Source organism: Mastigoproctus giganteus, chromosome 5 (assembly GCF_048544385.1).
Source record: "Mastigoproctus giganteus isolate SK-2022 chromosome 5, ASM4854438v1, whole genome shotgun sequence".
Taxonomy (NCBI): Eukaryota; Metazoa; Arthropoda; class Arachnida; order Uropygi; family Thelyphonidae; genus Mastigoproctus; species Mastigoproctus giganteus.
In genome coordinates, this window is record NC_143579.1 from 121155671 (window position 1) to 121182277 (window position 26607).

Below are 26607 nucleotides of genomic sequence, written 5' to 3' on the forward strand. Positions count from 1 at the left end.
AAATAAAAGAAAAATCCTTGGTAATAAATATCCAATCACTGCTATGTGATGCAAACTTTAGATGTCCGTGGGCATGTAGAAAGAATGGAATAAGGGAGATTAGCCAAACAGATAACTGAATCAAGAATAAATGGTTTAAACCCAGAGGAACGTGGATTGATGTTCCCAAAAAACCTTAAAGGAAAGAGATTTTACTCCAGCTAAGGCTAAAAATCTAATAGGAAATAGGAAGAAAATAGTCATTGGAAACCTGGGTCTAGGACTAATTTTTATTAACGCATGAGTAAATCCACTGGGTAAAGCAGATTTGTTTATGATGATGGTCATCCTATATGTTGCAATCCACTATTGATTCCCTGCCTTTGAGAATGCTTTGTGCTATTGGAAGTGTCTTGTTTCCCTCATTGTAGACTTCTTGCCACATGGGCTGTTTCTATGCCAGTTTTCTTGACTTGAACACAAAATCTGATCATAATTCAACATATCTGTACCTCAATCAGTTAGCAACATCAATAATAGGTGAAATTCTATCATAAGATAGCTCTGTTGGTATATGTTCCTTGCCATGTGGCTGTTTCTCTCTTCTAAAATAACTAGTTCTATTCACAGTATTGTTACTTTTGAATAACCGTCAAAGTTGCAGTTGAAAGAAATAATTGTGTTGAGTTAGTCAGTCTCAGGCATAAATAGCAAGGTTTTCCCCTCTGGAGTCCGGGGTTTTTTTTCCAGTAAAGCGGGCAAATCGACCACAGAACACATGCAGTTTACAGACACAATACACATGGGTAGATGAAATAACTTTTTGGGTGACCCTAATAAATAGTTTTTTTATGCTGTTGGTCTTCTGTCATCTTTCCATATAAATAAAGAAATTTCAGTTTTAAAATTTATATGAATCACTTTTGGTTTCTTTCAGAATGATATCGGGGTTGGTGCTGTAGTTGGATCAGCAGTCTATAACATCGCATTTGTCATTGGAATCTGTGGGCTCTTTGCTGGCAGAGTATGTATTTTTGTTTTCTTGTGTATTTAAAGACCAATGTTTCCAAAAAGGAACACATGAATAATAGCAAATTTTTGTTTTTTAACCTTTTGCAGCCCTCCAAGTCACATTGATTGACTTCACAGTACATATACACCAAAATGAAATGCAGTAAAAACCTTGATTTAACGAACCTGTTAATTCTGATTATCCATTGAACTTAAAAGAAATACATATATTTGTTGAAGTTGCTATATTGTTAAGAAGTGCTATGAAATAAAAGAAAAAAAAATTAAATGTAATATTGTGTTTTATTGCACTTAAATCTCAGTAGTGTGAATCTTGTAAAAGGTGTAGGACAGATGCATTTGATTTTGCTTACAGCTTCTTTATAACATCAGGAACTGTAAAAGAACCATATGTTACTGATATATGAAATTGTATTAATAAATTAAAGCAAGCCAAGCCTCATTAGCTGTGAGCTAAATTTGCTTTTATTGTTAATTAAAATGTTTTAACTGAGTAAATATCATCAGACTGAGTAGGTATTTTACTGTATACAGTACAAGTAAAAAGCCATATTCAGTGGTTGCTTTCTTTCCATTAAATTAAGCTTCATTGAATTGGAGATTTACTGTATCAAAAAAAGAAGTTCATAACATAGCAGGTCTGTGTGTAGGGTAGTTTCCACTGCAACTTTAAGAATTTTATAAAGTGAATGTGAATCTTATAAAGTGACATTGATCTGTAAAACAATACTGAAAAGTATTGTTTTACAGATCAATGATATGATTTTAAGAATCATAAAAATAAAATAAGCTAATGAAATATTGAGAAAAGTGAAAAAATTGTAGAAAATTGAAAGAACTACTTAAGGAATGAGCAAAGATTTTAGTCCATGAATTATTGAAACAAAACAGAACAAAATAATCTAGAATTACAATGAATATTGCATGTAAAAATGAAATTGGAAAAAAAAAAAAATAAACATATTAAAGCATCTATGGCCCAGCAGAGGGAAAATGTAAAGAAGAAATCGGTGAATTCTGTAATCAATCACAAAATTTAAGAAAGATAACAAGAATGGAATGGTAATAATAGCAAGAGATTTAAATGTCCAAATATAATATTAGAATTTTGTCAACAATTAAGCGAACACACAGTGAACTAAAATTGCAATAAATTGCTGTAATTTTCTGAAAATTGTGAGTATAGAATTAACAATACTTTTTTGAACATAAAATAACATGGACAAATAACAGAAGCTGTAAATCAGTAATTAATTATGTAATTGCTAATAGAAATATAAAACCAGAGAATATAAAAGATGTAAAAGCAATACCATCAGTAGAAGTTTTTAAATCTGAATTTTTGCACTATTAATGTAGTGCAAACATTCAGATTTAAAAAATTCCTTAAGAAAAAGCTAAAAAAAAAAAAAAAAGAGATAAATTAAATTAATAGTTAAATTATTACACAGTGAAAGTATTAGGAATCTACAGAAATAGGTAAGGCAATATTTAGAATTAAAAGTGGAGATGTGATATATGTAAATTTATTACATATATCAGAAGAAAATTGAAAAGAATAAAAAATATGTATACATGAAGCAGCATACAAAATACAAGGAAGAATGGACATAAAAAAAATTGTGTGCATGCATAGCGGACGTTAAGTGAAACTTCTTTAAGCAAACATTTATCACTTGACTGAGGATCCCCGTATTGACCATATGATTGCCACAGGTCCTGAATCTGCATGAATAGGAGCTTCTGAGATATGAGATGTTCCATTACCAAATCTAGTTTTGGCAAGTGCTGTGGCATCATATGATATTTAAAACCATTCGATTTCGATAGAGCTGGAATTACTTTATTCTTGAGAGAGCCATGACAGCTGTTATACAGCATGATCTTGAGCTGCTACAACCTTCAAATTCTTGAACAAAAGCCGATCACACGGAACAGACTTAACCAAAATCATTATCCAGAAATGTATGTTTAAACTCTGCATGGATGTTTCGGTGCTTCTTAAAATCCCGTTACTGCTCTGGCTATGTATTACGCCCGCTACATATTGAACGATTTGATAGTGTACTTCTAGCAGTCTGTTTTGGCTGGCTCCTTCGCTTTTCGTTTATGACTGGGCTTTGAGGACCCTTTTTCTCGTTTTCATGTGCAGTATCAACTTCCATGACTCATTCTTCCAAATTCACTCTAACATTTCTGGGGAGATATAAGACTCTGAAGATGTGGATGGACCTTTTCTGGCTTCTTTGTTCAACTCCATCGCACGCTGTAATTTCTTCCACAGTTGAAACAGCTTAGATTTCTGCTTTGTACTCAATGGAGGTGGTTTTGGTGGTCGCATTGCATGTATGTGTGCTCTGTACGCCTTACAACACTCACAATTAGTCCTCAACATGTTGAATTGTAAATTTTTTTCCGTCAAAATTTTTTATTAAATATGGTGGAGAATGACGAAAGAAATAGCATGATGCAAGTAGTAGGGGTACTGATTGGGTCATGCGTCACTCATACCAGGCACGAGTGGTACAATGGTGGGGGGAATCATTTTGTGTGTCTCATTTTCTTGGCAATTTTTGTCAATCCACAGATGCATTGCACATACACATGTGCTATACGCCTTACAGTGCTCACTACGGTGGACCCCCGCTTTACGATTGGTTCACTGTACGATCAAATCACTTTATGATGGACACACCATAACAAAATACTGTTCACTATACGCAGGTCATTGTGATCACGTTTATGAATTGAATTTTAATTCTATTAATGCTGATTTTAATAAGCGAAAATAGGATGAATATTATCCACAGGCTGTAAAAGTAAAGATATAAAGCACAGATTTACACCTTACTTTATTACCATACCAATTAAAAAGAAAGGAAGGCAAGAAGCCAACTACACTGGGTATTCCCAGGTGGTCACCCTTCCAATTACTAACAGGTAAATTAACAGGGCCTAACGCTCCATAACTTCGATGATTGGACGAGAATCGGTGCATGCAGCCTAGTACTATTTTTCTAAGTATATACATTTGATATACAATCTTATATACAAACAATTTTACAAAATATACATTTACTTGTTACATTTTCCATTTTCATTGTTAAATTTAGTTTCATATAATTTCTTTACATTATAGTCACTACTTGACCTTTCAAGATTTCTGTTCTGATTAAATTAAAAGGGATTTCATTTCTAGTACAATTCTATATGTCACAAGTATTCAATTTCCTTGGTTGCCTACAGTCCTTCCTTTGTTTTAGGTCCATATAATATCCTCTTTAGAAAATTGTCCTGCACAAATTTTACCTGTTTTACACTTTTAAATGGCGCTTTTTTTTTTTTTTTTTTTATCTTTAGTATATTTGTGTATTAATCTATTTTTATCATAGAAAATCCACAATAATACATTGAAACTATATTGGACACATTATTTATCCTTCAATGACCATTTATATTACATTCATTTCTATACAATACTTTCATGTAATACATTGTTTTGTCTCTTGTTTTAATTAATGATACCTTCTGATAATTTTAATATGACATTTAGTTCTTAGCCTTTCTTTACATTATCCATAATTATCTCCTCATAAGTATCTTCTCAAATTATCTCAAATTACCTCAAATTATCTCCCCATAAGTATCTCCTCAGAGATATTGTTTTACGTACAATTTATACGACCACTTTAACTCTAGTTTTATTTAAGACATCAGGTTACATCATTTCAGTTTTACATCATCTATTTTGAGTATTTACATATATATTCAATATTTATTTAGACCTTACAGAGCATTAGTGTTAATATAACATAGTTCTTGTAACTCTAATTCTATTTGAGATATCAGGTTACATTAGCCTAGTATAATAGTTGCTGTTCAGAGTGCATGTAGTGTGTTTAATTATGGCTTAGTTTGCTCTGGGTATTCCTGTATTTTCATTGCATTTTTTGTTTATCCAGGAACAAGTTATTCCCATCTGAAAACTACCTGGAGTGTGCCTAAAGAAGTTTCACTTCAAAATAACATTTACTATACAATATGTAGTAAACGGCAGTCATTTTGATCACATTTATGAATTGAATTTTAATTCTATTAATGGCAATTCTAATAAGTGAAAATTGGAGGAATATTATCCACAGGCTATAAAAGTAAAGATATAAAGCACAGATTTACACTTTATACCTTACCAATAAACATAATTAAATGATACGTGAAAATTGGAAGAATATTTTCCACAGGTTAACAAAAGAAAAAAAAAAAAGGAAGGAAGGCCTTCCAGGTAGTTCCAAGAACACCTGTCTTCCAAGACACCAGGTATTCCCAGGTGGTCACCCTCCCAATTACTAATCGGGCCTAACGCTGCTTAACTTCTGTGATCGCACAAGAACCGGGGCATTTAGTCTAGTTCAATAGTTAGCTGTTCAGAGTGTCTGTAATGCATTTACTTATGGCTACTGTTGCATTTTTTGTCAGTCCACGAACGCAAGTTACTCCCATCTGAAAACTGCCTGGAGCATGCCTAAAGAAGTTTCACTTCAAAAGGAATAATATATGAACAGCACAGTATATAGAAGAATTAAAAACTTGGCTAAGATCAAAACAAAAGCATTTTGGAAAAATTTATCAAATAAAACAGATGCACAGGCATGCCAAGATTATAAGGAGATTTGAAATAAATTCAATGCGGAGATAAGAAAAATAAAACAAGAGATTAGGATAGATTTTCAAAAGAAATTGAACCTGATTTTTAAGCAGTATAAAAAAAATTTTTGAACGATATGGAATCAAAGAAAAGAATTAAATGAACATGTTAAAATAATAAACATAGATATTTAGCCCAGGACAGAACCACGAGGGGGCTTTTGGATACATTCTTGCGACTATCGGTATGAAGCTTCTTGTAACTTTACCCTTTGGCGACATCTCCCTGCCAAATCTTCAACAACATGGATAAATTATTTTAAAAAATTGTTTGAGTGAAGAGCAGTAAATATTATAAAACACAGAAAATAGCATTAATGAAAAAGACAGAATTAAATTTGGAAGAAATTAATATTAATAATAGGTAATATTAATATCAAGCTCATATAGCATCAGCAAAAAAACAAAACATACATCAACCCACCTTATCTATCTATCCCCCTTCTAATAGAGTATCTAATTCTTCCTTAAATTTATTCAAACTACCCACTCCACAACACCAGATGGAAGCTTGTTCCAACAATTATTGTATTTTCTGGACTGTAAGAGGCACCAAATTTTTAAAAGGTAAATTTTGATTAAAAAAAATTATTACATATATCAGAAATATAAAATTCACAAGTGCTTACTAAACAAAATATCAGTAAGAAGAATTTATTCATCATAAAATCCCAAAAATTTGCTCCTCTCACACCCTTTCTTCAAAGAGGGCATTATCTTCAGTACCATTAAGGGCATTGTTGATTTTATAATTCACAAAAGACTTTGGGTTTCTAGAAGGAAGTAGAGTTTTATGGTCTCTTCTTGGGAATAAAGGACCAGATGAGAACAATATAAAATGTGATCTAAAAAAAATTCTCGCTGCATGCCTTCAGACTATAAGACAAGGGAATTTTATGCAACATTTTGCAGGAAGGAAAGTGCATCTTAAAGTGCAGAAAATATGGTACTCAGTTTCTGGCTGAAAGCAAATTTTTGATATCTATTCCACAAGCATCTTTTTTCAATTTAAATATATGGTCCCCTTATGTATGTTGTCCAAACAAGAAATTAGGATGCCATCTGCATTTAATTTACTCAATCTATTTAAGGTCTTAAACACTTCAATCAGTTCTTCTCTAAGGCGCCTCCATAGCCAGGTGGGAAGGAGCAGCAGTGCGTAGCACACGCTTCTTGATTAGACTGGGGTTCGAGCACGTCACCACCAAATACGGAGGATGCGGAAAGGTCAGGGAATGACCACCCCATTTCCCGGAGCAATATGGCCTTAGTTGCTAATGCTCTTTAAAAAAAAAAAACCAAACAAATCAGTTCTTCTCCCAGGTGCCAAATTTCTAGGTACTGCAGTTTTAAGAACAGAAATCTTTCTTGATAAGAGTACCTTATCCTTTTTTCTGCCTTGACTAATCGTATTGCTTTTGCATCTATTTCTACAGATCCATATCCTTCCCAAAATGAGGATTCCAGACCTGTATGTAATACTCAATATGCAGCCTGACCATTGCCTTGTGTAACGGAACAATCGCCTCCTTGTATGATATGGGATTCTTCAGGACTTACATCAATCTGGACTTCGGGGTCATCTCCAGAAATTCAGAACTTCCTAGCTAACAGATCTTTCCAAGTCCTATTCCATTCTTCACTTTCAGGAACATATGTACGAGAAGAGGGAGTTCCCCAGGGCTCAGTGCTGAGTGCCACATTTTTACCATCTGGATCAATTCTGTAACCAAGTGTATACCTGACACAGTTGATGCATACCTGTATGCTGACGATCTTGCCATCTCATGTCATTCTCAAAATATGTGACTTATTACGAGACAACTACAAGGCACCATTAATAGAATGGGCCAAAAACAAAGGTTACAGAATTTCTAAATTGAAAACAACTGCACCACACTTCTGTCGTAAACATACATTACATCCTGATCCAGACTTTCAGTTAAACTCTCATTGTATTACATTTCAGCCCAGTACTCGATTTCTTGGTATAATACTTGATAAAAAACTAAACTTTCTTGAACATATAAAATATATTCATACCAGCTGTCTTAAGAAATTAAATATTCTCAGAGTCTCCTCTATGTCATGAGGTACAGATCATTACATGTTGCTACATTTATACTGCTCATTAATTAGATCCCGCTTAGACAATGCATCTCCTGCATGTGCCTCGGCCAGGCCAAGTGTACTGAAATGACTCTATCCCATACAAAATTTTATAAATTTTGAAAAGAATTTTGAAGTTAATTTTTGATTGAAATTTTGGTTGATTTTTATGTATAAGGAAATTTTTATTTCTGTGACTGCAGTTGACCAAAATGCACTTTGTGATTGGCCACTCAATTTTGACACCTCTCATAAAATAGATGATTGTACTTTTCTGTATTACTAATATAAAATACAAAAAATTTTATTAATCTAATACTCGTAAGATCTTCCACAAAAAAAAAAAAGTAATTTTTCTATTTTAAAAAAATCCACAGGAAAAAGCTGAAGTATCAACTTTCCATTTCTAAATGCAGAGTTTTGAAATATTCCTTACAGAACCTTCTTCAGATTTTCAGATTTTAAAGCCGTTTCCTCTACTTTTAAAGTTATTTTAACCCCTTGCTAAACACATTGGTGATAAATGTCCATCAAAGTAAAATTTGAAAATAAAAATGTCTATTAAAGTGACAGCAATTTGAATTTTAACATTCTTTCACATTAGCTTGGCTTTTGATCTGTATCATTAATTTTTTTTTGTTATAGAAGAAAGAAGTTTGGCTAAAAATAATAAAAGGGTTTTTGTTAAGCTTCATGAACAATGTAACTACCATCAAGAGTAAAGGGAGGGAGATTTTGCTTTTGTAAAGGAGACTGCAGTGGTCTCCAGACAGTTTAAATTCTATACACTGGGACCAACTAATGTTGTCACCAACAACAAATTCTAAATGGGAAGCATGCAGGAAAATAATCATAGAAGCTACTAGGCTTTTCATACCAATTGAGAAGTACAGCGCAAGGCTTAGACCTAAATGGAATTCAGATGAACTATTGAGACGTGGCAGAGAATGAAAATGCATAGGATGCACATCAGGTGATACAGAATCCTATGTTAGATATAAATTAGTCTGCATTCAAGTCACAAAGGAGGTTAGGCAGGCCAGGGCAGATTACGTGAAGTTTCTGGCAAAGAATGCCAAGAAAAGCAGCAAAGACTTCTTTACTTACTTATATTAACAGTAGACGGAAGGGATTGAATCACATTGGTCCACTTGATATCAGTGATTTAACTGTTGATGATCCTACTCAAGCTGACAGGCTGAATAGATATTTTGCATCTACATTCACACATGAGGAATTCTTTAGGGAGGGTATGACAGAAGTTTCTCAAACTCTAACAGGGAACTAAACAATTTTGTTATAACTGAGAAGAAAGTGGAAGAGAAATTGTTGAAGTTAAACATTAAAAAATAAAAAAAGAAAGACAGCAGGAATATATGGGATCAATCCAATTATATTAAGAGAGGCAGCAAAGGGAGTAAGCAAACCTTAGCCATAATTATGAGAACATCTCTGGATTCAGGGGAAATTCCTGTGGACTGGAGATGTGCAAATATATCCCCAATTCACAAAGTGGGGGGTCAATTGGTGACATGAGTAATTGCAGACCTGTTAGGTTAACTTCTGCTCCAGGGAAAATAATAAAGTCACTGCTTAAAGAAATCATACAGGACCATGTAGACAGGAGTACAGAGGGGAGATCTTGTCTGACCAATTTGATTGGATAAAACTACGATGCAGTGACAAAGGAAATAGATGCAAAAAATAATTTTGATGTTATATACTTGGATTTCAGGAAAGATTTTGATACTGTTGCACATAAAAGACTGCTGTACAAGTTGGAGCATTGTGGCATTAAGGGAAAATTGGTGCTATGGATGGTTGAGTGGGAGAAGGCAGAGAGTGGTTATCAGTGGACACTAGTCTTCATGGACTAATGTTACTAGTGGAGTCCCAAAGAGTTTGGTGCTGGCCCATTGTTGTTTTTTGTATTTATTAATAACATTGATGAAGATATATCAGGCTTAATGTCTAAGTTTGCAGAAGATACAAAGGTTGACAGAGGATTAATGACAATAATGGAGGTATGCTGCTGCAACAAGAACTAGAAAAATTAAGCAAATGGGCAATTGAAGTTTAACATTGACAAATGCAATGTAGCAGTAATCCCAGAGTAAAGTACCAACCATGTGGTACTATAAAATGAAAAGAACGGGGGGTTTTGCAGGGGTTTTGGGGGTTTTTGTCAATGATATACAGGAATTTTACTTGCAGGGATAAGGTGATTATCCCATTGTATAAGGTAATGGCCGCATCTTGAGTACTTGTAGGAAGGATATATAGCTGCTGGAACAGTTACAGAGAAGGGCAACGAGATTGGTGAGGGCCACCAAAGCAAGTACTCTTAACAAGAAAACCTTCATTTGTGCAAATTACAGCATCTTGGCATCTGTGAGATGATCTGATTGAGGTGTTTAAGGCTTTGAATGGCTTGAGCAAATGAATTCTGATGGGATTCTTCTTCTTGCTCAGACTATGCACAAGGAGGCATAAATTCAAATTGAGAAAGGTTGATTGCAGAATAGATGTGCAGAAATTTGCTTTCAGCCAACAGGTGGTTGATTAGGGGAACAAGCTTCCATCCACTGTTGTTGAAGTAGATAGTTTGAATAAATTCAAGAAAGAAGTAGACAAACTATTGGAGAGGATGGATAGGTGAAATGGTTTTTTTGGCTGATGCTGTATAAGCTTGCTTTCTTGCATCACTATTAATACTAATACTGATACAATTCTTGCATATAATTATCAAGTGCTCTAAATTAAGATGCTTAGCAGCATTGTAGCTTCCAGTAAAAGACGAGAATTAGCATAACCTTTGATCTGAAGCAAGTGAACGGAAATGCTTACTGGCATAAGCAACTGCTTACATCTTCAATTGAAACACTAGTCTCACAAGACACATTGGTTTTTCAATTTTTGTTTATTTCAAGTTCCTTTCACCAACAGGAAAAGCACATGTGTGAAGTCCATCTAAGGGAAGGGGGTGCTTTAGTTTTATCAATGAATTAAAAAATATATATATATTTTTTTCAAAATAACAGAAAAAAAAAAAGGATTTTTACAGTTCATAATAGATTAAAAATAAAGACTGCTTCAAAAAGTTAACAATTCAGTTTTGAATTATGTCATACTGTTATTCTAAGCAGAACATTGGTGGAATAAAATCTACCATTGGCCTGGTTGTGTCGTGCTTTTAATGTGCTGGTAAATTGAGGTTGGTCCTTGAGGTTGTCGCAGACATTCTCTCAGGTATGCCAGACAAGCTGTACTTGCTACCTGGGTGTCTAAAATGCTGATGGAACTGATATCCGGATGATACTCAAGTCAAGTGGACACAATTTCGTCTTCTCAACCTCCAACCCAAGCACGGTACTAAGTACTATAGGTTCTAATACCTCTCGTGTTTGGGGTTCTCATAAAAAAAAAGAAGAAAAAAAAGTTTGATTATGGATACCATGCAGAAAATAAAGTGAGAGATTTACATTTTTACCTTAAAGACTGTAAAGAAACAGTTCAAATAGTAGCAGTTTTTAAACACACATTGCTACTTGCATTTTTTTTTTTTTTTTTTTTTAAGATTATATGAGAACCTCTATGATTAAAATTAGAAAGATTTATATTTTATATCAAGGAATTTGCCATCTATTCTTGCATAAGCAAGAATTGTTAACATGCATATTTAAACTAATTGTTTTATTTTTTGCATTCTTTCTACAGACAGTGTTCTTGAATTGTTGGCCTATGTTTCGAGATTCATTTTTCTACCTTATTAGTGTTCTTGTGCTACTGTTTACACTTTATGATGAAAAAGTGTCATGGTAAGTATCAAATATGTATTTTTAGTTTTTCAGATTATTAAAATGGGAAAAATCTTATTTTAACAAAACTGATGACATTTTATCTTTGTCATATGAAAATGACAAGAGAAAATGAGAAAATAAGACCCACTTATAAAAATATCAGAAGAATATTTCTGACATTTTTATTAGAAGTGTTGTGTATATAATATAAAATAGTTTTGTGCAAATTACAGCATCTGTAGGCATTAATAGAATATTTTCAAATTGCCATTCTCTTAATTGAATACTAAGTATTTATACCTATTTTCTGGTGAAATAGGTAATCTATCATGATGTGATCTCCTTTAATGTATAGTTTTATTTATATGAATGTAATGTCGTTCCTAATCTGAAATTTAGTTTTTCTATCAGGGAGGGAATTTCAACTTCATGTAAAGAAACCAGTTGCATAAATTGTTAGGGAGGGAGAATTAAAGTATGTCAGTTAGTTCCCCATCCACCAATCCTCTCTCTGTGTCACATTTATTTCATAATAATGAAAATTAATATTTTGGTAAAGAATTTATGTAGGTTTTTACAGTATTCAGAAATATAATTTGAAAATTGGTATTCTCTATATAGTGCAAGGATGTTCAAGACTTCTATTGCACCAACCAAAAAAATAACTACTAATGTGATTCCCTCCTCACTTAGCAATGCCTATCCAACTAAGAATTTCCCCGAGCTGTACCTCAACCATCCAATAGAGGCTTAATGTCCTAGTAGTTTACAAAATGCTGGCTAAAAAGAAAAACTTTCTATAGTCTAATCTAAACCTCTTTCCCCATAATTTAATTGATGGGCCTTATTGTGAATAAACATTGGCATATTACAGCCGTTTGGCTTGTTTGGTGTGTGCCATAATTGTCTTGTTTGGATTGCCATAATTGGCTTGTTTCCAATTCTTTAGTTTCGTTTTCTGCCTACACCAAAACTCGCAACAATTGTAAAGCAGTCATTAATCAGTCCAAACTAGATTTTGTAGATAAAGGGTGAGATTTTAATATGGTATGTGGAATAAAGGATTTCATTCCTGCAAGAAGAATTTTACTTGACACTATCTGAGCAAACATTGACATCAAAAGATTTAAAACAGTAATCCAACCAAAAAGGAAAAGAATGATATAAATCTTGCAGGTCATCCCATTTTGCATTCTTATTATACCAAACAAGAGGCTGAGAATTGACATGAGAGAAAGGCTCCATTAAGGATGAAAACATCACAAAGTTGTGATCTGAGGTGCCTAGAGGACCAGCCACTTCAACCATATATAATAGACTTTTGGAATAATGGCACCTTCAGGGATTCAAGGTGCTGTTATTTTGATTTTTCTGTTATCTAGAAAGTTTTATTTTTAATATATTTAATGCAGAAATAATGAGGCTAAATAAGAAATAGAGAAATTAAGAATGCCATTTTATTAACTGCACATAAAAAACAAACATGTTGATGATCCAGTGTTATATTCTGCCATTAATACACTCCATACGCCCTGTTCTATTTTCTTTATTATATGGTATGTGGCAAGTTTAGAAGCACAGTGGTATCATCACCCTCCTCCCTACACACTGGATGAAAAAGGTCCAGCTTCAAATCCCGTTGATGACACGAGGAACTTTTATGGGCTTTTTTCACTCTGTGGCTAAGTTAGCCGGTCTCAGGCATGGATAGCAAGGTTTTTCCCCCAGCAAGTGGGGTTTTTTGTCCAGCAAAACAAGCAGATCAACCAGAGAACACATGCAATTTACCCACACATAGGTATCTGAATACACATAGGTATATGAATTAACTTTCTGGGTGACCCTAATGTAATAGTATAATATCAAGTTTGTCACTAAGCTTTAATTTTGTTCTTCTTTTCTTCTTTGTATGAGGTTTATTAACTTTAGAAGCCATAGTGAGGGGTTTTTAATTTAAAATAAATGTAAAACAGAGGTATAATCTGTAATATCAGTACAGAATTCACTTTCAAAGTGGCGAATGTAAACAAATTACATGACTTGCCGTTTTCTTTTTTCGGCACTGCAAGACATCTGCTCTGTATGTAAACATTCGATCTCAATGTGCTGTTAGCTCGAATGATCCGTTATTTGGGGTGTCATTATTTCGACAGTCTACTGTACTTGGAAGGGTTATTCATGAGAAAAAGATCAAGGGTGTTGGCTGTATGGTTAGAGTTGTCTGATATTCTGGTAGGTAAATGAACAGACTGTTTGAGGTCACTAGTAATTGCAAAAGCCTCAGCATTTCAACAAGTTAGGCCCATACGAGTAGAAAATGAAGCCAGCTGGTGTTATGCTCATTAAAATTGTCAAGGAAAATTACCTCACTGTTAGGAAAGTTGGACTGGAAAAAATTCAAGTTTCAAAGAAAGCAAGTCAAGGAGTTTCTGGTGATTATTGGGGTTGGAAGATCGATAGATGTAACAAATGAATTTGACAGAATGAGGGTAGAGAGAGAGATTTTAAGTTGGAGAAAATCAAAAAGAGAAGAATTCAAATTAATAAGGTAGGGAAAAGCAGAGTTGATATATGAACAAATATCACCTTTGAAGCAAAAGAAATTGTATATTGAATAATTAGGTCAACTTAGATGAGCATTTGTTGAATCAACTAATAATTGGGATTCTGTCAGAAAAAGGAAGTGGTGCTTGGCGTACTGTAAGTGGCAATGGACATCATTGCAATTATAACTGGAACCGCCGACTGGGCTAGCCGGGTGGGTAAAGTGCCTACCTAGCAACCCAAAGGTCGCGGTTTCGAATCCCGCCTCGGGCTTGGATCAAAGTACTGCAAAAACTTGGGAGGTGCGTTATGGCCACAGAAGCTGATGTGCCAACAGCTACTACCAAAAAAAAAAAAAAAAAAAAAAAGAACTGGAACCACATATATTTGTGAAATGAATGTGGAAGTGTTTGGGAGATTCAGATCTTTTTGAAGATAACTTTGTTCTATTAGTTTGCTTATTCATAATTTATTAAGTAGTAAAAAAAAAGTGGAGGTGGGGCATATATGAAATAATAAAATATTTGGATATGTACTCACAGCAAACATATATGCAGCTCTTTGGCATAACATGGCCATGACCCCCCCTTCCCCACACACACACATTCACACTACTCAGAGTCCCTCCATCTCCATTTGGAAGAGTAGAGGCAACAGGATTATAGACTAGGTGATCTGAATAGCCTAAGTAACCAGTAGGTTTAGTCTGGTGGACTATGAAATTGGCCAGCCTGTGAACACCATTTTAGGGCTTGAAATGGAAAAGAGATTGGATATCTCCGTGATGATGATGATGATGCTCATTCATAACCTGAAAAGACATGACTCATACTGCATGATGGAAGAGATGGGTGGGATTGCTGAAACTTTGCTCCAGACTATTAAACATGGGTTTCACCACTTCAAGCCTTCAATAAGCAAATTAGTGGTATTGCACCAGTTGACGAGATTCAAGGTGAAAGCAGAGGATTTGGTTGTCTCAGAATGACCGGACCTCACTGAATTCAGCCCACAGAGGATTAGCATTCCTCTGTATGGTGCGGACACCACAACCCAAACCCTACTTATGGTGGTTCACACCTACGTGGTCATCTCTGGTATACTAAGTGCAGTATTTTGGGACCTTCACACGGGGGTTTTACCTCAGGTTAATAACAGTCCCAATATCATGAAGTGAAAGCAGAGGATGTGGTTGTCGCAGAATGGCCAAACCTCACTGAAATTCAGCCCACTTGACTCGAGCATCAGCTAAATATTAGTTAAATCAGCATTTTTGGGCTTCCAGGTAGCAAGCCCTAACTTGCCATACCTGAGAGAATGTCAGTGACAAGCCTCAAGGACCAATTGTTTGTTTTGTTTGTATGTAATCCTGTAGCTATAAATTTAAACTATGTGGTACTACACTCAGGTAGTGAAGAATGAAAAAAACCTGGGATAATTGTGCAGTCAGATATGAAGTTTTCTGAGCAGTGCAGACAGGCAGTCAGAGCAGTTCATGGGGTCTTATCAATGATATACAGTGAAACTTCCCTTTAACGGACAGCCATGGGAAACGAGAATGTGTCTGTTAGAGAGAAGTGTCCGCTAACAAGAAGTCTGAGGGAGAAAAAAAAAAGAAAGAAAAATCGTTAAAAGTTTAATGTAAAATTAAATTAAAATATATACAGATTTTGAACAATGTTTTTGTAAATAATATACAATTACATACACAAGAGATAAAGAAAAATCTTTAAACGTTTAATGTAAAATTAAATTAAATTAAATTGTATACAGATTTTGCACAATATTTTTGTAAATAATATACATACAATTGTGCTATGCATATTATGACTTTATCTTAAGAAAAATACAGTAATCACTTATTTTTTTCTGCACCTTCTTCCGGCTGATAATTTTGTTTTCAACATTTGTTTGGAGTGAAGAAACCATCGAAAGTCCTTCAGTATCTTCTTCAGCGGCGAAAAACATTTTTAAACGATTGATTTGTATGAGCGCTTCTTCTATTTTCATCGGTGGTTCGTCGTTAATATGTTCTTCGACAGAATGACCTCCTTCCATTTCTTCATCCTCATGAGGAACTTCTTAAAAAATATCGATGATAATGTTGTTGATATCTAGAGCACGATCTTCTGTAGTGAGGTTCGAGTCTATATCTTTGTAGCGGAAGTATCGTACATTATCAATAGATGTTGAAGTTCTTGTTCTTCTTGGTGCTCCACATTGCTGTTCACAACTTCAATTTTTGCATTTGAGAAGCCAGACTTTACAAAACAGTTCACGACAGTTTGTTTTCTAATTGCATTTACTGAAGAGGAAATCCACTGAATCACATCTAGAATGCTGAGTTTCTTTGCAAGGTCACTCGCACATGTTACATCGTTCATGTTTGCAATGAGATGTCTTAAAACACGTTTTCTGTAGTGAAGTTTAAAATATTTTTTATTATCCCTTGATCCAAGGGCTGACACTCTGCAGATGTGTTTGGTGGCAGAAAAACGATTTGAATGTTGGACAATTCAATGTGCGGGTGAGATGCAGCATTATCCATGAAAAGAATAATTTTTCTGTTTTGACGAATCATGTTTTGGTTAAAGTGACTTATCCATTCGCTCATGATATCTCATGTCATCCACGCTTTTTTATTAGACTTCCAGTCAACATTCAAAAGATTCAACTTTATGCCCTTGAAACAACGAGGATTTTGTGGTTTTCCTATAACAAGAGGTTGTTCAAAGTCTCCCAGCATATTTGTACACAATAGTACAGTCAAGCGTTCCTTAGAAATTTTTCCGCCCTGGCACTTTTCGTTTTTTAGACTCATTGTTTTTTCAGGAAGAGCTTTAAAAAACAACCCAGTTTTGTCACAGTTGTAAATAAGCTTAGCTTCAAAAATCACAATATAAATCTTCCAATTTGACGGTCCACTCTGTTACAACCCCAGTATCAACAGATCCACCTTCACCACTTACGGTTTTCCAAGAAATTTTATGCCGAGTTTTGAATGTGTCTAGCCATCCCACAGAAGCTTTGAACTCATTTACTACCATAGATTTCGCAACCTCCAAAGCCTTTTCCCTAATAATAGGCCCATTAATGGGAATTTTTTTAGCATGTGCACGACAAAACCATTCATACGTAACATACGTCATACACTCATACATCAATTTGAAGTCCAACAGTTTTCGGGAATGATTTTTGAACCTGATCATTTACGTGTTGCAAAATTGTTTGAGCAGTTCATTTTTTTTCTTTAGGATGTCGCTTACCTGCATCTTCCCGATTTTTAATTTTGCAGCGAGATTGCGAACACTATTTTTTTGCCGATCATACGCATTAATGAGTTCGACTTTATCTTTAAAAGTTAAATGTTTACGAGAAGACATTGTGCACTTCACACGACACTGAACAAAACTGAAAACCGAAACTCAAAAGACGAAAGGCCGACTATATTCCCGCCCCTACACACACCGAATTCATCAGAAGTTTTACACGTGCCTTAAAATTCTTGAAAAAGAGTTTAGAACCGCGACGTAAACCTTGATAAAATTCAGAGAATTGGAAATAGAAAATAAACACACGATTGAGGCAATACGTGGAAGAAACGTTCCTAGAAAAAGGGCCGTGAGCTCACCCACTGTCCATTATGGGGAGATCAAATTAAGTGCTAATCTAAATGAAACAGTGCAGATTGCCTGTCCGCATCTGTTACAGAGAATGTCCGCTAGACAGAAGCTGAAAACACGTTAAAACCAATAAAGAAGAGTTGGGGAATTTGAAAATGTCCGTTGTAGAGAGATGTCCGTTAAAGAGAGATGTCCGTTAAGAGAAGTTTCACTGTATATAGGAATTTTTCTAATAAGGATATGGTGGAGGTGATTATTCCTTTGTATAAGGCAATGGCCAAGTCACACCTGGAGTACTGCATACAGGTCTGGAGGCCTCATATTAGGAAGGATGTAGAGCTGCTGGAACAAGTACAGAGGGCAACAAGATTGGTTCACATACCAATCTTGTTGGTGTGTGAACTCATGCCTTTCACAAGAAAGTATTAAGTTCTGCAAATTGCAGTGTCTGGGGACTAGGCACTTGCGAGGTTATCTGATTGAAGTATATAAGGCCTTGAATGGTTTAAGCAACTTAATGCTAATGGGATTCTTCCTCTTGCTAAGATTATGCACTTGAGGTGGCATAAATTGAAATTGAGGAAAGAGAGTTATGGAATAGATGTGTGGAAATTTGGCTTTAATCAGTGGTGGTTGATTGCTGAAATAAACTTCTATCTGTCATTCTGGAAGTTGATAGCTTAAATAAATTCAAGGAAGAACTGGACAGACTTTTGGAGCGAATGGATGGGTAAAATGGGAAATTTTTTTGACTAATGCTGTATAAGCTTGTTTTCTTGCATCATATGCCTCTACTAATATGCTAATGAATAACCTTCAGAGTAGCAGTTTTTGTGGTTCTTGTACAGTACATCTGGCACAGCCAGTCATACACTAGGTGACAATGATACTGATGTGAGATTTTCTTAAAGATGTAACTACTATCAAGGGTAAAGGGAAGGGTTCTTGTTTTCGTAAAGGTGACTACAGTGGTCTCAGTCTGTTTTTGAATTCTATACACCGGGATCAACTGATGATGTTAAAAACAGTGAATTAGACTATGTATAAGTATAGTGCGAAAGCATCAATAATACATAGCCAAATCACAATGAGTTGCCATGAGTTATATCTCATATTGTGAAGGTATTCACAATATGAGATATAACTTAAAACGATGCCATTTTGCTAACATTCTGTTAATTCAGATTTGGCTATGTATTATTGATGCTTTCTCACTATACTTATACACAGTCTAGACTTTTCCATAGCTTGAGGCTTCAGCCCTAAACGCTTTATAAACAGTGAATTATAAATTGGGGCTTTTCATACCAACTAGAAATACTGTTCAAGATTTAGGCCTAAACGGATGTCAGATGAACTAAGGCTCATTGCAGAGAAGAAAAATGCTTGGGATGCATATAAATTAGCAGGTAACACAGAAGCCTACAGCAGGTCTGTAATCAAGTCACAAAGGAGGTTAGGCAAGTAAAGGCTGATTATGAGAAATCCTTGGCAAAGTATGCAAAGAAAAACAACAAAGACTTCTTTACTTATGTAAACTCTAGAAGGAAGGGAATGAATCAGATTGGTCCACTTGATGTTGGTGGTGCGAATGTTGATGATCCTGCTCAGATAGCAGACAAACTGAATGAGTATTTTCATCTACATTCACACATGAGGAATTCTATAAGTAAGGGGAGGATAGAATTTTACTAAACTCCAACAGGGAGCTAAATGATTTTGTAATAACTGAGAGTAAATTGGAAGAGAAATTGTTGAAGTTAAACATAAAAAAAAGACACCTAGGGCAGAAGGATAGATTCCTTCTGCCCTAGGTGTCTTTTTTTTTTATGTAGCAAGCGAAGTACGCAAACCCTTAACCATAATTATGAGAGCATCCTTAGATTCAGGGGAAGTCCCCAGTGACTGGAGATGTGCAAATGTATCCCCAATTCACAAAGGAAGTTCAATGGGTGATGCAAATAATTATACACCTGTTAGTTTAACTTCTGGACATTTCCAGTCTGTTCCATGGAGAATAATGGAGTCACTGGTTAAAGAAGTGATGTAGGATCACCTAGACAAGACTGCAGTAATAGTTGTTATTATTATATTTTTTTTTTTTTTTTTTTTTAGGAGCATTAGCAACTAAGGCCATATTGCTCCGGGATATGCGGTGGTCATTCCCTGACCTTTTCGTATCCGGTGGTGACGGGCTCGAACCCCGGTCTAATCAAGAAGCGTGTGCTGCGCACTGCTGCTCCTTCCCACCTGGCTACGGAGGCGCCCTAATAGTTCAGACACAGCATGGGTTTGGTAAGGAGAAGACTGGTCAGACCAATTTAAATGGATACTACAATGTGGTCACAAAGGAACTGGATGCAAGAAATAATTTTGATATCATTTACTTGGATTTCAGGAAAGCTTTTGATACTGTTGCACATGGAAGACTACTGTACAAATTGGAGCGCTATTAGCATTAAGGGCAAGTTGCTGTAATGGATAAAGGGATGGTTGAGTGGGAGACGGCACAGAGTGGTAATAAATGGACACTGTTCTACATGAACTAATGTTATTAGTGGAGTTCCCCAGGGTTTGATGCTGGGCCCATTGTTGTTTTTGTATTTATTAACGATATCGATGAAGGTATATCAGGCATAATGTCCACATTTGCAGATGATACAAAGGTTGGCAGGGTTGTTAATGATAGTAAAGACAGTATCCTACTGCAACAGGATCTAGAAAAGTTACGTAAATGGGCTGAGAAGTGGCAACTGAAGTTTAATATTGACAGATGCAAAGTATGCATATGGGTAGCAGTAACCCAAGGGAAATGTACCTGTATCATTCACCACACTCAGGGAGGTGGAGAATGATAAAGATCTGGGGGTAATTGTGCAGTCGGATATGAAGTTCTCTGACAGTGCAGATGGGCTGCCAGAGCAGGTCATGGAGTTTTGTAAATGATATATCCGAATTTTGCTAGCAGCAACAAAGGACATGATTATACCTTTGTATAAGGGAATGGTCAGGCCACACCTTGAGTACTGTGTACAGGTCTGGAGGCCTCATTTTAGGAAGGATGTAGAATTACTAGAACGAGGACAGGGAAGGGCAACAAGATTGGTGAGAGGAACAAAGGGGTTCTCTTACCAGGGAAGGCTTAAATTCTGTCATTTGCAGCATCTGGAGACTAAGCACCCGCAAGGTGGTCTGACTGAGATGTACAAGGTCTTGAATGGTGTGAGCAAGCTCAATGTTGATGGAATACTTCCACTTGCTGAGATTAAGAACCTGAGGGAGCATAGATTCCAATTGAGGAAAGACAGTTGTAGAATAGATGTGCAGAAGTTTGCCTTTAGCCAGCAGGTAGTTGATTGCTGGAACAGACGTCCATCTGTTGTTGTGGAAGTTGATAGCTTAAATAAATTTAAGGCTGAACTAGACAAACATTTGGAGTGACCAGATTGGTGAAATAGGAAGGATTTTTTTTTTTTTTTTTTTTGGTTGATGCTCTATAAGCTTGCTTTCTTGCATCATATGCCTCAACTAATATCCTCATTTAGATTTGCACTGCTGACCATTTCTATCCCTGAAATGCACACTCTGTGATCTCTTGGTACACCTTGAGTACTGTATACAGCAGCGATTTTCAACCGGTGTGCTGCGAAGGGTCCGTAGATGTGCTGCAAAGTTTGGGGGAAGGTAGAAAAAAATTTGGGAATAAAAAAAATCATCAAGGTAAATTTTAGAAGTACTATATATTTTTCGTGAAAGGCTGATAAGAATGAAAACAATAACAGTTTAATAAAAAGAGTTATTATGGTAAAATTCCAAGAACTTCAGTTCCTGTTGTTCCAGATCCCAAAATAACTCTGCAATGTACTTTTACCACCCCACCTTTCACCATCATCAAGCCACCAGTGTCAGTCTTCAATCAGCTGTTGTTCGCATCGGGTGTGTTATTATGTGTGAATTTGCACTAATGCATTTTTGTTTATTTCTATTTTGTTTTTATTATTTTGTTATTTCTGAATTTGGTTGATTTTTATTAGGGCTTATTAGACATGGACAGATTTCTAATTAAAAAAATGTAAGTTAGATTATGACAATGAATGTGAAGTGTAGCTGGCACTAGTTCTGATAGAATAACACATAGTGCAGTTAGTATTAGTTCTAAAACTGTCATGCACCAGTATAATGAAGATTATTTGTCTTTCGGATTCTTTTCATCTGGAGAAGAGCAGCCACACCCTAAGTTTGTGGTGAGAAACTGTTCTCACCTAAGAGAAGCTATGGTTCCAAGTAAGCTGAAAAGATGCCTTCACAAAAAAGCACTCACATTTATGCTAGAAACCAATTGAATATTTTAAAAGGCTTATACCTGATCAAACATGCCAGGCTGAACAATGGACCGAAATCACAAATATTTCAGACAAAACTCAAGAAGCAAGCTATGCTGTTGCTGAAATCGTGGCAAAAAAGATGAAATCACATATTGCTGAGTTGGTAATTTTACCAGCATGTTGTAAAATTGTAAATATTATGTTTGGTGAAGAATATGAAAAAGAGATTTTGAAAATCCCAATGTACTTCTACCATCCCACCTTTCATCCTTGTCAAGCCACCAGTGTCAGTCTTCAATCAGCTGTTGTTTGTATCGGGTGTGTTATTTTGTGTAATAACACACCTGAGCCGACCGGGCTAGCCGGGTGGATAAAGTGCCTGCCTGGCAACCCAAAGGTCGTGGGTTCGATTCCCGCCTCGGGCTTGGATTAAAGTACTGCAAAAACCTTGGGAGGTGCATTATGGCCACAGAAGCCTATGCACCAACAACTACCAAAAAAAAATATATAAATAAATAACACACCCGATGTAGTGATAACACTATTAGGCGGCGCATACAAGACATTATTATTATTATTAGCCACATGGTACAAGGAAGCCCGAGGCTTATGCTGCACCAGCTAAAAAAAAAAAATTCCCGAGTTACCCCCCCTTGCGTGTGTGTGTGTGTGTGTGTGTGTGTGTGTGTGTGTGTGTGTGTGTGTGTGTGTGTGTGTGTGTGTGTGTGTGAGAGTGTGAGTGAGTGAGAGAGAGAGACAAGTAGAAAGGCATCACCAAGAAAGAATAATGATGATATCCAGCTCAGGACCCTGGGTTTGCCAAGCCCATACTCACCAGATGTGCCGATTTTTTTGCCATCCAGTTGGACGAGTCAACTGACATCACTGGAAAAGCTCAACTGCTAGCATTCAGCAGGTTTGTTTGTAATGGAGACATCATTGAACAATTTTTATTTTGCAACTACTTCCAGAAACAACAAAAGGCCAAGACATCCTTGATGTTGTCCACAGTTATTTCAGTTCTCACAATTTGTCATGGAAATCATGCATCAGCATCTACACCGATTGTGCTCCCTCTGTGTCAGGAAGCCTGAAAGGATTTATTGCACTGGCCAAGCAAAAGTACCCTGACATTGTTTTTAGACACTGTTCCCAGCACAGAGATGCCCTCATTTCAAAATCAGTAGTACCTGAGCTCCAAAAAGTACTGAATTAGACTATCAAACTCGTTAACTACATCAAGAGTAGACTATTAAAATCGAGGTTGTTTTCAGCACTGTGTTCTGCCATGGAAGCTGCTCACACACAACTCCTACTGCACAAGGAAGTGGTGGCTACCTTGAGGGCGGGTACTTTCAAGGTTCTATGAACTGAGGGAAGAGCTTAATTTTTTTTACGTCTGAAGAGCCTGAACTGACTGACCTGCTTAGCAATGAGACCTGGTGCAATAAAGTTGCTTTCCTAGCTGACATTTCCCAAAGCGTTGAACACTCAACAAGAGTATGCAGGGAAAGAATGAAAATATTCTTACTTGTACTAACAAAATTAACTCTTTTAAGGTAAAATTAACATTATGGGGAGCCAGATTCAAAAAAAGAGAAAAAAGTTGAAATGTTTGAGCTGACAAAAAGTTGCAGACGGGACAAAAATCTTATTTATTTAATTCTACAAAGTTTGTCACTGCTGAGTAAAAACATTGAAAGTATTTCCTGTCACTTGATGTATCTTCCTTGGACTGGGTATGACATCCGTTTGTGCTTTAAGTGCATTGGAATCAGTAGAATTAACTGTTGCAGAAGAAGATGAGCTGATGGAAATAAGAAATGACAGAGGACTGAAACTAAAGCACTGATCAACAGATTTGCCCTCATTCTGGTTGTCTTTCTGACAGGAGTTTCCCATTATCACAAAGAAAGCAATTGAAGCACTCCTTCCTTTCTCTACATCGTATCTGTGTGAGGCTGGCTTTTCTGCTATGAACACGATGAAGAGCAAGAACAGATCTCGGCTTCAAACATTGGAGGACTTCTTGAGGGTATGCTTATCAGCCATCCAACCTCGGACAACAGACATCATGAGACATCACCAAGCACAGGTTTCCCACTGATATTTTAATCATTTTAATGATTTTTTTTTTAATAAACAGCATCTTTTTCAAGGATATCTTATTTCAATAATTGGAATAATAACAAATATGAACATAAACTTTAAAAATAAATCTTTTGAAATCCAGATCAATATTATTTTAAAAAATAACACAATGATTAGAATCTTAGCTATTGAACTTTTAAACACAATCTTAATATGCATTTTTTTTTTTTTTAATGATAAAATCTCCTTAAAAAACTGATGGTGTGCCTTGACAATTTTAGCACCTTGCTCAGTGTGCCATGAGTTGAAAAAGGTTGAAAATTGCTGGTATACAGGTCTGGAGGCCTCATTTTAGGAAGGATGTAGAGCTGCTGGAACAAGTACAGGGAAGGGCATTGAGATTGATGAGTAGAACAAAAGGTTGGTGTTACCAAGAAAGGATTAAGTCCTGCAAATTGCACCTTCTGGAGACTAGGCACCTGCAAGGTGATCTGATTGAGATATAAAGCCTTGAATGATTTGAGCAGGCTCAGTGCTAATGGGATATTTCCTCTTGCTCAGAATAATCGCCTGAGAGGACATAAATTCAAATTGAGGAAAGACAGTTGTAGGATAGATGTGTGGGAGTTTGCCTTTAGCCAGTGGGTGGTTGATTGCTGGAACAAACTTCCATCTGTCGTAGAAGTTGATAGCTTAAATAGATTCAAGACAGAAGTAAATCATTTGGAGCAAGTGGATGAGTGAAATGAGAAGGGTGGTTTTTTTTTTTTTTTTTTGGCTATGCTATATAAGTTTGCTTTCTTGCATCATATGACCTACTAATGCTAATCCGACTACCTGTTTTATATGTGTTTATAGTTTTATATGGGTAAGCACTAGTTCTGGAGTGGTCAATTCCTTATATGATGGGGTGTACTTAATAAATTAGCCACACGGTATATATCAAAATAAATAACTATTCTAAGTTTCAGTTGTAAGCTTAGTGCATCTTAATATTTGAACAGTATTGTTTCACAAGTTAACTTGAGAAAAAAAATACTTGAAACGAAAGCACTTCACGTGTGTAGGTTTTAAAGTCTGAGTGATATGTTTTGTGAATGTTTTCTCCTCCACTTCAATAATTGTAATCTTGCAGTTGAACCATCATGAAAACACTGAAGGATCATACTAACAAACTGCTTTTTTTTAGATTCTGTTAGTAATAAACAGATTCTAAACCCTACAGAATGAAGTGCATCATTTGAAGTATTTGGAAGTTTAGTGAATTTTAATTATTAAATTGGGATCCACTGCATGCTTAAATTTGCATATAAATTGTGTGTGTGTGTGTGTGTGTGTGTGTGTGTGTGTGTGTGTGTGTGTGTGTGTGTGTGTGTGTGTGTGTGTGTGTGTGTGTGTGTGTGTGTGTGTAAAGCATATATTGTATTCACCATATCTGTCCTTCCATCCGAACATAACTCCATTCCTAGTGGATGGTTTTTAAAAATTTTATATTTTGCTCTTTTATAGATTGGACCATTAGAAATCTGGCAATTATTTCTTTTTTTTTTTCCCTATATATGACACATAGGCTATCCATATATCATATTTTTTTGTTAAACACAAATTATTACTATATTTGCTAGCATGCCTGAAATGTGATACACTCACATATTAACCTACTTGTTTTACTTTCTTTATAACAGGATTGAATCTCTTATATTTTTACTATTCTATATGATTTACATTGCCTTCATGCTAGTGAGTCGAAAAATAGAGAAGTGGGTTAGGCAAGTACCGCTTCCACAAAGTTGCTATATACCAGATGCTGAACGTTCTAGGCTGGTTGGATATGATGCAGTTATTACTGATACATGTGGAATGGATAATACTGAAAAGGGTTCTGTACAAAGTTCATGTAAGATTCATTTTACTTTGTTTTGTTTCTATAATTCTGTAATATGAAATGAAAATAACTGGGTAAATACAAGTGTCAAAAGAAATAAATGAGTTGATTTTGTTTCAGCATGTCAAGTAAGATTCAGTCTTACTTGGCATTAATTTTCAGTCTTTTTGTTAAAAAAGTGATATGTAATTTAGTTAATATGTTATTTTCATGTACATAAGTAATATTATTAACACTTGTGTACATGAACTGTTTGCCAGCATGTGGGACATTTTGATTAAAATGTACTTGGATCCATATAATTTATTTTTAGGTTTAGGCTGTTTGTTTTCTGGAATGTTTTTATCATTTGGGCTGAAATTTTTGAATTTGATATTAAAATTGAACCGAGTATTTAGCATTTAGATTTTACAGTTTAAGTGGGTAATTTGTTTCCCCATCCTCAGTTGAGTCTGAAAACATCACCGATGTACTTCTAAAATGAATGTAAACCTATTTTATTTGAGTCCAAAAAA

The 26607-nt window shown here is 35.5% G+C and overlaps 1 protein-coding gene across 4 annotated transcripts in view; it reads left to right on the plus strand.

Moving 5' to 3' along the window:
• The window catches only part of LOC150085669 (putative sodium/potassium/calcium exchanger CG1090), a 273451-nt gene that overhangs the window by 195313 nt on the left and 51531 nt on the right, over positions 1 to 26607 (plus strand). For all 4 annotated transcript variants that reach the window (XM_090374171.1, XM_090374172.1, XM_090374170.1 and 1 more), the window contains 3 exons: positions 917 to 1003; positions 11542 to 11642; positions 25893 to 26104. In XM_090374171.1, the coding sequence (XP_090230297.1) occupies positions 917 to 1003; positions 11542 to 11642; positions 25893 to 26104 (400 nt within the window). The remainder of the gene's footprint in view (positions 1 to 916; positions 1004 to 11541; positions 11643 to 25892; positions 26105 to 26607) is intronic.